The following is a 13,083-nucleotide window of genomic DNA, read 5'->3' on the forward strand; positions in this document are numbered from 1 at the left end:
TCTGAGTTGACCCAGGTGACCTACACTGGAACACAGCGGTCACAGCACAAATCCCAGGCACTGTGATTTATATTCTACGAGTCATTGTTCCCTTTGGGTATCAGACATTCTCCCCATGAACTTACAGTTGTTGCTCTTGTTTTTTTTGGTGGCAGAGGAAGAGGAAGGTTGGAGGATTTTCGGTTTATGGCAGCTTCTATGGCAATCATCTCCTGCTCACACATCTTCTTTATGGTGCAACACTCCACCAGGGTCAGCTGGGGAAGAGTCCTGTTCATCACGCAGTTGCGGATATACTGAAAACCCACGGAAAACAGTTGTTACCAGCCAGCAGACTATTTCTACAGCAACTTTCAAACCAAAGAAACAAAGAATTCATTACAGAGATACAAAGGGAATGGTGCACATGTATTTTACAATTGCAGAGGGCTGCAGACATGAGGAGGGAGGTGCTACTGTTCAGTAATGGGATGCAAGGAAGCGCCTCTGGCCAAGGCAGCAGAGAATTGTTACACCAAGTTCCAAAAAACTTCATGTACCTGGAACTGAATTAATGGGTGATCACCAAAGACATATTCTAGCCTTCCACTAACTTGCAGCACATAGTCAGCAGGATCAACTTCCTCATCTTCTTTTCCATGGATAGTCAAACGTTTTCGGATTGCCAGCTCATTCAGCTTGATGGGATTCATGTTAGGAGACACCTGAAAACTAAATACATCCTAACAAAACACAAACAGGAACATTGAAGGTCAAACTTGTCATAGTCAGACACACAAGGCTAAAACTGCAGCACACATAATAAAACAGGTAGAAAAAAATAACTGTTAAATCCAGACTATTTTAACAGTTAAAGTCTGTATCTTCAGGGCAATCAAAATAATAGACACCCCAAAAGCTATAAGATGTTAATTCCCAAACGTTTATATTATCAGAAGTACATTTAAAAATGTAGGTCTTTATTTGATTTAGCAGTGATTTGAAGACTTCTAGAGCAATGTATTGATCTAGAAGGTTGTATTTTGGAACGCTGAATGAGAGAGACAATAAATCATGATATATTTCAAAGTATTTAGCAGTACTAGATGTGTTAATTTTTCATCCTTCTGGCCACTAGCAAGTTATCCTCTAAGTATCACTGAACTCAGAAGAAAAAGCTTCAAGTAAGAAAGTAGAAGAAGCTGTGAATGTGATTTATGTAGAAAACCACCACCACACTGGGAGGAGAGCAGAAAACAGAGTAGCAGCCAACACCTGTAGCATTCTGAACCCAACAAGGAAAGACTGAATTTTTAAAGAAATGTTTAAATCAAAACCCTTAGAGGCTGTCAACCTATTTCCAAAGTATCTCTAATTTTAATGTGTTCTAAAAAGACAAAGGTAAGAAGTTACTCTCTTTTGTAAATTAAAAAGAAGGTTTAAATTAATTTCAAGTTCCTAAAGTAAAAGATCTTCTGTGAAATCCTTCATCTCCCTTCATCTACCACATTATGCTTTGCACAGGTTTATTTGCAAAGGTTGATTCAGGAGGTCCTGTGGTTTTGTTGTTTTATTTTTAAGTTTCACTATTTTTTATTTACACACCCAGCTCTGAAGATGTGAGCATCCTAAACCCAGTAGTTGACAAATGGGAAGTGTTGTCTGCTTACATTCTTTTGACTTGTGCTTTATTTATACAGACTGGTAAGAAGCCAAGCTGCCCCAACGGAACAAGCAAACTCTGCAGAGTGACACTAAATTAATTCTGTATTTTCTCAGTTTCTGCCTGGTTCACAACAGCTTCCCCCTTTCAGAAAGCTGACGCAGTGTGAAGGCTTTCTTCTCCTGCCATAACTGAGAGTGAGTAGACAGGGAATAACACTTTTTCTTCCCAGGAAGCTGGTGCTCTCTGACAGCTGCCTTGTTTCCCAGATGTAGAGCTTAACAGATAATGTCACAGAGATGGGGATCAGTCTCTCCTGCTCCAGAGACAACCATGTAGCCCTTACAGCTCACCCACACCTTCTAGACAAAAAGTATTTTAATATTTCTTTCTCTCAATCTTGCAGCTGAAAGAATTGACAGAACAGTCCCCACACCTTCCTATTTAATTCTCCTGGGATGACTCCAATACTCAGTGCAAATAGTAAAGTCTGGAACAGAGTTTGCTGCTCTAAAAAGCAGATCAGATTTGAACTGTTAATAGCACTGAAGGTCAGAGCTGGCAGCAGAAGCATTTGAAACATTTGAAATGTCAGCAGCCTAAGGTATTACAGTGGCAGGCAAATACATTCTGCACCAGCATGAACTTTTGCACTGCTTTTGTACTGTCAGCATATGCATATAGACACAGTATTTAATCAAGAGCTGACAAACACACAGAATCTCACTCCTGAACAACTACAAGTTCTCCGTTAAGCTGAAGAGGACTGGAAAAAGTTTTGTCATAAAACACCTATGCATCCAACATCAGCTGGTGTTACTGGTGCCCAAATTTAGCTTTCAGCTCTACATTTAGTGTTTCCAGAGGCAGATGTGTGTACCATTTTAAACCTTTAAAGTTTAAAAGGATAGTACTAGAAATAATTCAGCTTTGTAACTAAAATAATCTGAATCATTACACAGTCAACATCTTGCACCTGGGTCAAAATGGACACCAAATCTAGCCTGATGTATTTACACACTTGTAAGATTTTTAAGGTTTCCCATGCTGATCATTCATGGTTATCCAAAAGAACAGAGTGCAAAAAATGGTAATGGGAATACTGGACTCAAGCAAGAGTCACAGCAACTTCAACATCATAAAAACTCATGCTAAAATATTTCAGGTTTTCCTGGTAGAAACTAAAGGGGGTTTTATTTTAAAAATAAACTGGTTTTGCTAGCCTAAACAAAAAGCTAACTCTCAGCGTTTTAGTTTTCTACTTGCATTTCTAGTTAAGGGAATACTAATTCTTCCTTTTTTAGAAATTTATTTCTCAATCTAATTAGCAGATCAACCCCAAAGATGCTCAGTGAGCCACTTACAGAGAAGTGTGTTGAATATGGTGCCTCCCAATTACCAGCAATCTCTGATGAACTGAGCTTAAAACTGAATGTAAGTGAAGCAACACAGGAACAGTTGGCAAAAAAAAGTCCTGACAACTTTGAACCGTGTTTTACATTTAAACAAACGTGAAATAATATAGAAGATACAAGTTGTACATTTTGCCTTTAGAAGTTGAACTGTAATTAGACTTTAGAAGCTCCGTTCTGAACCATAGGCTCACATCCTCACTTTCTTTCAAGAGTCAAGTATCCTGGTGAAAGACTTTACTTTTTAAAGCTAACACCATAATGTAAGTATTCTATGTCACTTATATCCCTGAGCAATCCCATGTTAATTCAGACCTGGATCAAGAACAGCTCATGAAACATGAGGAGCAACCATTCCTACCTGACAGTTATCAAAATGAACAGCCACTACAAGGTTTCCACTATAGAGTTTATCTTGGAAGCTCTCTGGGATTACAGGCTCTTGTTCTGGTGGGTAAGTGTGCTTCAACCAGTCCATCCAGGAGAGACCCACAAGTGACTGAATCTTTTCCTCACTGATTCTCCGCATTTTAGCTCGGAAGTCGTTCACTTCAGGATCTTGTAAGGCATCGAACTCATGGAGACCTGAAAGAATTCAAGGAAGCAAAAGGATACATGGGGCCCACATATCCCATTCAAATCGTTACTGTCTTTAAGTTAAGGAGACATAGGTGGTTTCCTTCAGACATCCCATCCAAAATGGGTGCTCAAAGTTGAGCTGGGTTCTACATTGTCCTGTACATCAGTGGACTTCCAAAGTTCCTTACACAATTCCCATGCAACCTGACATGAGTGTTTATTTTAAACACTAAGAACCAATGTATCTCTTAGTTACTAAGAGGCAGAAAATCCAACCTTACCCTGATTTCAAGGTAGTTTGGAAAGTTTTAAGTCTCTCCTCACAAGAGCAAATTAAAGAAAAGCACAATAAATGCATCATAAAGACCACAGAGCAGAAGTGCTTGCAAGCTATGGGGGTTTTTAATCCCCCAGAAAGATGACATCGTCCCTTTTGTATTTAAAAGTCAAAAAAGAAAATCATCTACTCAAATCAAAATGACATGACTGAAATTTCTACCAATACAAGACCAGTAAAGTTACTTTTCCAAAACATGTAATGGAAGAATACACAGGGCAAGTCCTGCCTGACCAACCTGGTGGCCTTCTACGATTGAGAGGCTACATCAGTGGACAAAGGAATGGCTGTGGATGTCACCTATGTGGACTTCTGTAAGGCCTTATAATGTCCTTCTCCCTGAATTGGAAAGAGATGTTTTTGATGGTGGACTGTCCAATGGATGTGAAATTGGTTGGATGGTCACATCCAGAGGGTCATGGTCAATGTCTCAGAGTCCCAATGGACACGAGTGACAAGCAGTGTCCCTCAGGGTGCATTGGGACCAGTATTATTTAATAGCTTCATTAATGACAGACAGAGGGATTGGGGGCCCCCTCAGCAGATTTGCAGACGACACCCAAAGGATGGGATGCCATCCAGAGGGACCTGGACAAGCTCAAGAAGTGGGCACGTGGGAATCCCACTGAGGTTCAACAAGACCAAATGCAAGGTTCTGCACCTGGGTCAGGGCAACCTCCAGTATCACCACAGGCTGGGGGATAAGCAGATGGGCAGCAGCCCTGCCCAGAAGGATTTGGGGGGGCTGGTGGATGATCTGGACATGACCTGGCCATGAGCACTCAGAGCCCAGAAAGCCAAACGTGTCCTGGGCTGCATCACAAACAGTGAAGGCGGGTGGGCAAGGGAGGGGATTCTGTCCTTCTGTTCTGCTCTGGTGAGACCCCATCTGCAGTGCTGCACCCAGCTCTGGGGTCCCCAACATAAAGGGGGCAGGGACCTTCTGGAGAGAGCCCAGAGGAGGCCACAGAGAGGCTCAGAGGGCTGGAGCATCTCTGCAATAGAGACAGGCTGAGAGAGGTAGGGTTGTTCAGCCCGAAGAAAAGCAAGCTCTAGGGAGTTTTTAAATTAAGAGGATAGGTTTAGATTAGATGTAAGGAAGAAATTTTTTACAAGGAGGGTGGTGAGGCACTGGCACCAGTTGCCTAGAGAGGTGGTGGATGCCCCATCCTGGACATGTTCAAGGTCAGACTGGACAGGGCTCTGAGCAACCTGGTCTAGTTGAATATGTCCCAGCCCACGGCAGGGGGGTGGAAGGAGATGACCTTTAAAAGGTCCCTTTCAACCCAAACCATCCCATGTTTCTATGATACAATGGAAAGCTGTGACTTTTTGGTACTTCAGGATGTGTAGGGCCTGCAATTGTCTTTATCTTTACTCCTGAACTTTGAAGGACATTGTCCAAATCACACAAAGCACCAAGCACCTCTTGAGAATAAAGCACTAAGTTTAGAAGCTCAGACAGGAACACTTTTTTTTCCTGCTAAGGTACAGAACAGGGGCTGCATAAGGCAGGGTCTCACACAGCTCTAATAAGCCAAATATTGAATCACAGAATGTGAATCTCTCTGAGTCTGTCAGAATCTGTCTGAATGGTTAAACTGACCAACTGTTCCCATTGTCAGCTCTAACAAATAAGCAGACAGTGTACTGCTGAAATCTAAACAAAACCTGCAGTCTTTATAAGAGACCTAACAATGGCTCATTGTTTTAAAACAAGAGATATGACCTCATATGACCCTGTCAATCTTGATTGTATAACCAAGCAGAGTAGATTTAAAAGCTGAAAATTCTGAAATAACGTCAAGAATAAGTTACTGTGAAACCTTTAAAAATAGCTTTTCATTGTTTGATGAAAATTAGTGTCACAACTGAGAGTAAAAACAAGAATCATTGTTAATCAACTCAGACACCTCGTATAATAAAATCATAATAATTTCTAGTTCCTTTTGAGTATCCAGTTTGCTGGTAGGTTATTTCTGGTAACACTGTTCAAGGATTATGCTTTTCTTCACTTAGTAGTAACAATAATACATATTTTCTCCTCATCTACAAAATAAAATTTGCTCTTGATTGATGTAGTAATACAATACAATGATGAAATGCGATACAGAAAGTAGCTTTAAACAGCTTTCATGTGTTTCATCTACAGTATTTAAATTCTTTACAACTATATCAGTATTTGTTTGACAAAGGGAAATATTGAATTTTTAATACTTTTTTAAAAAAAAAAATCTACTCCTACCTGCCCAATTAAGACCCTCATACACAACAAAGTTTAACCTCATTTCTAAAAGAAATCACATGGAATTACCTTTGCCTATAAGGACACCTATTTTGGAATCCAACTTTTCTCCTGGATCACAGTTCCTTGTCACCAGTTTAAGGACAGGGAGAAAGGGTCTAACATCACAAAGCCTCCGTGTTTCATCCTCTAATTCTTCATGTACGGCAGTCTGATTCACACATGAGAACATGTAAGAGTCAATCTCCATAAGGAGATGAAAGAGTGGATAGGAATGTGCCTGCTTCCATAACAGCTGCAATGAAAATAAAGAAATAAATGAAAAAAACACCAGAAAACAGGGACATATCTTAAGGCACTGAAGGTAACATTCATTTCCATTTATGTTCCCAAAAAATATAAAAGAAACATGTTTGCTAACTTGGAGAATTTTTATCACTATATATCATTATATGTTTACTTTGACTCACTTTCAGTCTCTATCTTGAGTGATTTCCAGGACAGACCTCTGTAGTTAGGATCAGCATTCCTTTTCTTTGGAAAACAGCTGAATATCAATAGTACCTGTTTATGGCATGTTAAGTTTCCATGTGCCACAAGCATTGAGAAAACCAGACAGCTTAGTTCAAGTCCCTTACTGCTGCTATTTACACATTTGTTTTTAAATTCTTTATCACTTGAAATCACTTATTATATTAGGAGTAGGTTAGTCTGTGTTGTAATTCATTCACTACTTAACTCCTCAGTAATTTTTCCAAATGTCCTCACATGGCCATTAACTGATCAAAGGTCAGTAGATTGTTTTTTAGTGTCTGTGGTCACTTCCTTATGTTCTCCCCTTCCTTTGATTTGGATATTCCCTCACATTTTAAGTGATGATCCAATTTGTACCAAACCTTTAAGAAGTGGCAGTCACAGTTTTTAAAGCAATTCTCTTTGGTGTCAGTCAACAGAAGCAAGAGCCCAATCTGTGACTTTTGTACTAAAAATCTAATCAGACACACTAATCAGAGAAATGTTAGATCAGCAAACAATGGATTGCTGATGTGTTAGAAAAAGGTTTAGAGCAGCAATACAGTATTAATATAGAACTATTAGAATAATCTCTGCTGAATTGTAACTATCAGCAAGAAGCCACTTTCCACACCTTGCCATCTGCCCAAACCCAGGGCTACCCCCACATACACACACTTCATCAGTCAGTCTGCTGTGCACGTGCCTTCAGTACCTTATTTTTATGCCTGCTAAAATTCATTACTTGATTTGCCAGAGGGCATGTCAAAATCAGGAACAGCCCTCATTCCAAACATAAGTTAACTGCCCATTTGGTATTACCTGTTTAATCTGAGATATGGTGGCATCTCGAGGGACATCCAGGTTGATGTAGATTCCAGTGGGCAACAGGAAGTCCACAGATACTGAGCCATCAGCACCAATCTGTGAATCCACTGCCCAGATGTCAAGGCTGTCTGTCACGGCAGGAGGCATTATGGAATCTCAATAATATCATAACCACATGGCCTTAGGGGAAAAAAAAAACCTAAAATTCAGTATACTTAACCTTCTATAATTAGACACACATTTTAAAGTCCTTGGAAAGTTTACATAAGCCTGCTTTGAGCAGCTCAGCTTACAACTCTGGGGTCTCAAATGCCAGTATTGCAAACACATAAGCATAGTTCTTACTCGTGAATGTCATTTAATATAATAAAAGTATTTACCTGGCAAAGGGCTATTGTTGAGATGTTTATATCATTAAAACTAAGTAATAAGAGAAAAAACTAATTAGAGGTTAACTGCAACAAAGTTCGAAATTAATTTCAAGTTTTCTCTAAACCTTTTCCAGTGTAAAACATAACCAAAGTAAACTTCTTGGATGAAGCATGGCAATATTTCATATGAAAACTCATTATCAGTTTCATTATTTTATTTTTTGCAAATTTCCTGTTAGTTGTCCACAAATGTGGCCAGTGACATATTGAACTTGAAAGTCTGTATTAATAGCAGGAAAAATTTCTTCAACTCTACTAGAAAGTGACATTTTCCTCTAAAGACACTTACCTCAATTTGTTTTCACCCTTAGAGAATGACCATCCTCTATGAACTCCACCCACTGCAGGGTAGGAGGAAACCCTGTCTGTGATCTCCTTCAGCTCACTACACTGGCTTCCTGACTGCTTGTCCTCTGTGTTTCAGGACATTTTTATTTATTCTTAATGCTACCACCAGTTTTTCTAACCTTCCAAGTCATCTTTTTTGATTACCACTCTCTAAAGCTGAGTTTTCCCTTCAGCCACAGCTCACGTAATCATGTACCTTCCTCCTCATCCAGACAATGCTCTTCAGCTGACAAAGGGATGGCATTGTAAAACACTATTGTAAAGCACTTTAGTAGACAAGTTACCCCTACATCTTCCAAATTATTGTTGGCCAGCATGAGGTGTGGGAAATCACCATTTGTAATAGTATGTCAGAATGTGCAACTCCACTTACAGCTTTCCAATATTTTAATTGGGAATTCCCTTCCCTACAATGGATAATAGATGGTGCCAGCAGCACACAAATCAACTTGCCAGTTCAAAGCTGCCTCAGGTATTTGACAACACACTCCAGTCCCACCCCCAACTGCCACATAAATACACTGAGTAACAAGACCCAAATCATTCCAACACCTTTCCATTTGGCCTTAGCAAAGCTTCGAGGACCAGCACAAGCTGCCAACACATCTTGTAACTGCACTAATACATGGATCACTTCGTATTTTGTTTGTTCTAAATAAAAATATAGCAGAGTTTTCATTAATGCTAAATAAAACACCTCTAAATTTCAGAAAGCATAAATACATAAGGAAAGGTATTTTTCCTCAATAGAAGGAACAATTAGGGAGCTCCTACCATCATCACTACCAAATAATAGTTTTACCACCATTCTGTCCATGTTTTCCTCCAAGAAAGTCCGCTACACCGACCAGATTGAATTAAAACAAAAAGACTAGGAGATGGGGGTGTGGTACAAGTAACAAATCAGATATGAAGGTATTTCATATGAATTACCACAGTTTACAAATCCATCCATTCATTGTTGGATGTGAGAAGTTTAGCATGGGGTGTGAGCTCTAAGCTGTCTAAAGGAAAGAAATAAAATGTTACCCCATCATTACACCCAGTACAGACTACATTATTGGAATAACACAACATCTACCCAAAAAACAACTCTAGACAAAATGTGTAATTCCTCATCACCAATCAGTATATTTTCAATGAGCTACTAATTTAATGGGATACTATTCATTTTCCTCCATCCAGTTACTTGTACACATAAAATCCTGGTTGCAACTCTGTTGTAACTGAAATTAGTAATCAGCAAAAAATAATAATACTATACATTTTTCATACTTGGATGCATACATGTTTTCAGTTATTTTGTGTGGTCATGAAGGTAAAATAAAGAGGTATTTCCATTAGAAAGCATTACTTGGACAGGTACAGCAGCAAGGAAATCTGTTTTATATAGTTATTTTGTATACAGCTCATTCCTGCTTTAATTCAGCATATCTTTTCTATTTTCATCCTCTTTCAGATGTTTTTCACAGTTGCAGTTGTTGAAACCACTTTAGTGCATCAATAAGAGTTTAAAATATTCAAAGAAACAAGACTTAAAAATGCTGCTCCAGACACCACAACACAGAGAGTCATAAAGTTCTTGTAAGATACTTGTTTATAATTATAGATTTCCAACACAGACACCAGAATCTTTTAAAATTCCGTTTGCATTTTCAATTTAAAGGGAAGAGAAGCCATTTCGCCAATCTGAGCATGCTGAGAAGCTATTCTTGCTTTCAGGCACTTACTTAATATTTCCTTCCTCAAGGAAGCAGGTCAGTGTGTTTTGCAGCCAGCACCCTGTTTCTGCCCCAAGAGCTGACATCACAGGGGCCAAGACAGAACCAGTTTTTATCCTGAGAAACACAAGATGGCCAACCCACAGCAGCTCTGGAGATGAGTCACGGCCCCAAACTGTGACATGTGTGGTGGCACTGGTGACTAACTAACAATATCACATCTAGGAACTGAAACAAAGGCAAAAAGCCATCTGGATTGGGAGCAACAACACCAGAGACATTTTAAACAACTTCCAGCTAAAGGAAAAAAACCAACAATTAAAATAATAAAGAGCTATTTCAGGCTGTTAACCTCATAGCTATTCCTGCCCACTGTCACAGCAACAGCAACTTCACATACAAAAGAAGGAAGTAATTAAACCAGCACTTAACCTTGGCTACTCAAATGTCTAATCAATGACTTTGAATTTCACAGGAGCAAAGCCCAGTACAAAATGCTTTTCTAAGTTACAGGTAGTACTGACAGACAGTATTCAAACCTTCCCATGTAAAGTGTAAATTTTCTCTAAGCTTTAACCTGCAAATTTCAGATTCATATATATGTGTGTGCCCACACACTCACTCTCTTAATCAATTTGTATTTTAATATACCAGCAGGTCTGCCAGAGCTGCTTATACTAATGGAAAGAAGTCGAACACAGATGAGCAAAACATCTGCATAACAAGAAATTTTAACACTCATCTTGGTATTTATTTATATAACGTACACAAAGAAGAAGCCCTAGAACAAGATTTCTCAATTGGGTGCTGCTGTTTTGGTTTTTAAAGGACTTGCCATCCCTAGGCAGACAAAAGAATTTGCTCTGGTGCTAATAGCCTTATTCCTGAAGCCAAAAGACCTTACAGATTTCTCCTCACTTCCCAACAAAAGTACATCTCATCATTTAACCAACAAGACCACTGGGAAAGGAAAAAAGGAAAAAACAAAGACAAAAAAGGGCTACCAGAAGCAGGCTGCTTCTTCCTTGATTTCTAAAATAGTTTAAGGACAGATGACAGTCAAAAGTAAGCAACACATTTTTATGTGAATTACAGCCATTCATGTTTTTCCCCTAACCAAAACAGAACTAGAATCATACATCTTGGGCTATACAGAGTAGGTATAAAACTAGCTTGGAAAAAAAAATGTAGGCAACACTTCCACAGCAAGTGTTGGCCACCAGCAGAACCACTGGAACAGCTAACAAAACCCAGCCATTCAGAACATTCCCAGGCTTATTCTTTAGACTAAAGGATCAGTAGGATTTCAGAAGCTGTGGTTACAAATTGGAGCTGTGTTCTCTTACCAAACCACCCACCCATTTTCCTGAGGGCAGGCAAGACTATCTTGTGCCAAGCTCAAATCCATCGTGACTACTTCAGGACGTCACTGTGAGCCCAGGACCACCCAGCTGCAAAGGCTTCACACCACTGTGGAAAGAGCTGGTGAAATCAGTTTTACCCCTGTTGGGTAGTTAACTGGCATATGTACAGGAATTAAATCCAGGAGGTGCAAAGATCTGACGTAAAACAGTACCGACCAAGAAGATACAAAGGGTAAGCATGAGAGAGAGTTTGTAAGGTTATCCTGAAATGAAGAGCTGCCCAAGAACATGCTCAGAGAGAGCCTGTCTGGAGCACTGCAAAAAATGAGACATGGAATAACAATGCAATGAATTCTCCTTTGAAAATAATTGATATCAGCAAAAGACTTAGACATTAAAAAAATACCAAATCCACTTGAATTGTCATCAACACTAAGCATTTATCTGTGTCAGATAAGTTCTTGTAAAAACAACTTTTTGAAGAATGTAGCAATTATGAAAACTCATGCTGTCATTAAATCCTTTACTTGTGAACTCACCACAAATCCCCTATCACTCATCCTTTGAGGTCTGTTTCTGTTGTTAAAAGAACATCTACATAAAATCCAATGCAACATTCAGTGGTTTATCTTGAACTATAATCCAGAAGAATACTAATAAAACACAAGTAAAAGTAGCTGCAAAGAAGGTGATAATACTAAACACACATATAATGCAGTGTTAGAGGAAAATTTTGATGTCCTGTTATCTCTCATAGCATTTACTCTCTTGAGCACAAAGAAAATCTCGTTTTTGGAAAAGTCTTGAGAAGAGCTATCTTACATCTGAAATGATGTCACCCACCCCTGAAATGTGGTCAGAGTTCTCTCAGGATGAAATCAGTATGCTGTCATCCCAAACAGATGGCAAAAATCTGGAGGGGAGGGTTATTTATCTATTAAAAAGTAATTTTCCTTAATAAATAAGTTTTTTTTATACCACCTCTTCTAAACACTGGTGCATTTTAAGGGCACATAAATATCTACAGCTTGTCAAGTTAAATATAAAGCTGGATTTACTTTTTTTTCACTAAATCCATGAATATTTACATAAAGGACATATCAGAAGCTAACTTGTTTTGGATATGCAAAAACTAAAGGCACTGCGCTTATCCAGATTTTTGCTTTATGTAATAAGTTGTTACAACTGTTGAGCACCACATCCAAGACAACCACCACTGTGATCAATACAGCTCTTTATCTACTGCTTGCTCTGTCATGTGGCAGTCAAGGGGCTAAAAAAAAAAAGAGTCTTGCAGTAGTGAAAAGGGCCACCCCATTCAGACACACAAGAACACTGTTTAAACAGTATCTTACTGTCCAGAACAGACGAGATGACAATCTGACCACAGTCATTTTCTAGGAAACAGCAGCAGCATATCACGTAGACTAAGTAGGAGAAACACTAAGCACTTGCACAACACAATCATTGTAATCGTTTTTCTAGCTACGTAAACATATAGTACTATAAAAAAATGAGCAAGCTATAAATGAAATATTTGAGAACAAACAAGGGAAAAAAGCCTCATAGAAAGATGGAAAAGGAGTCTGAACATGCAAGACTTATGTCCTTTGAAACTTACAAGGCCTTTAGAAAAAAGTTTTTAAAAAAACATTGAAAACAT

At 38.9% G+C, this 13,083-nt stretch overlaps 1 protein-coding gene across 1 annotated transcript in view; it reads right to left on the reverse strand.

The window, feature by feature from the left end:
- Window positions 1-13,083, reverse strand: part of PIK3CB (phosphatidylinositol-4,5-bisphosphate 3-kinase catalytic subunit beta) — a 67,948-nt gene that overhangs the window by 28,828 nt on the left and 26,037 nt on the right. The window contains exons 3-7 of the mRNA XM_082288016.1: window positions 7,551-7,736; window positions 6,285-6,510; window positions 3,416-3,639; window positions 540-722; window positions 126-296 (exon numbers count right to left, since the gene is read on the reverse strand). Of these exons, the coding sequence (XP_082144142.1) occupies window positions 126-296; window positions 540-722; window positions 3,416-3,639; window positions 6,285-6,510; window positions 7,551-7,703 (957 nt within the window). The 5' untranslated portion in view covers window positions 7,704-7,736. The remainder of the gene's footprint in view (window positions 1-125; window positions 297-539; window positions 723-3,415; window positions 3,640-6,284; window positions 6,511-7,550; window positions 7,737-13,083) is intronic.

This window comes from Coloeus monedula, assembly GCF_965178545.1.
Source record: "Coloeus monedula genome assembly, chromosome: 10".
NCBI classification, from domain to species: Eukaryota; Metazoa; Chordata; class Aves; order Passeriformes; family Corvidae; genus Coloeus; species Coloeus monedula.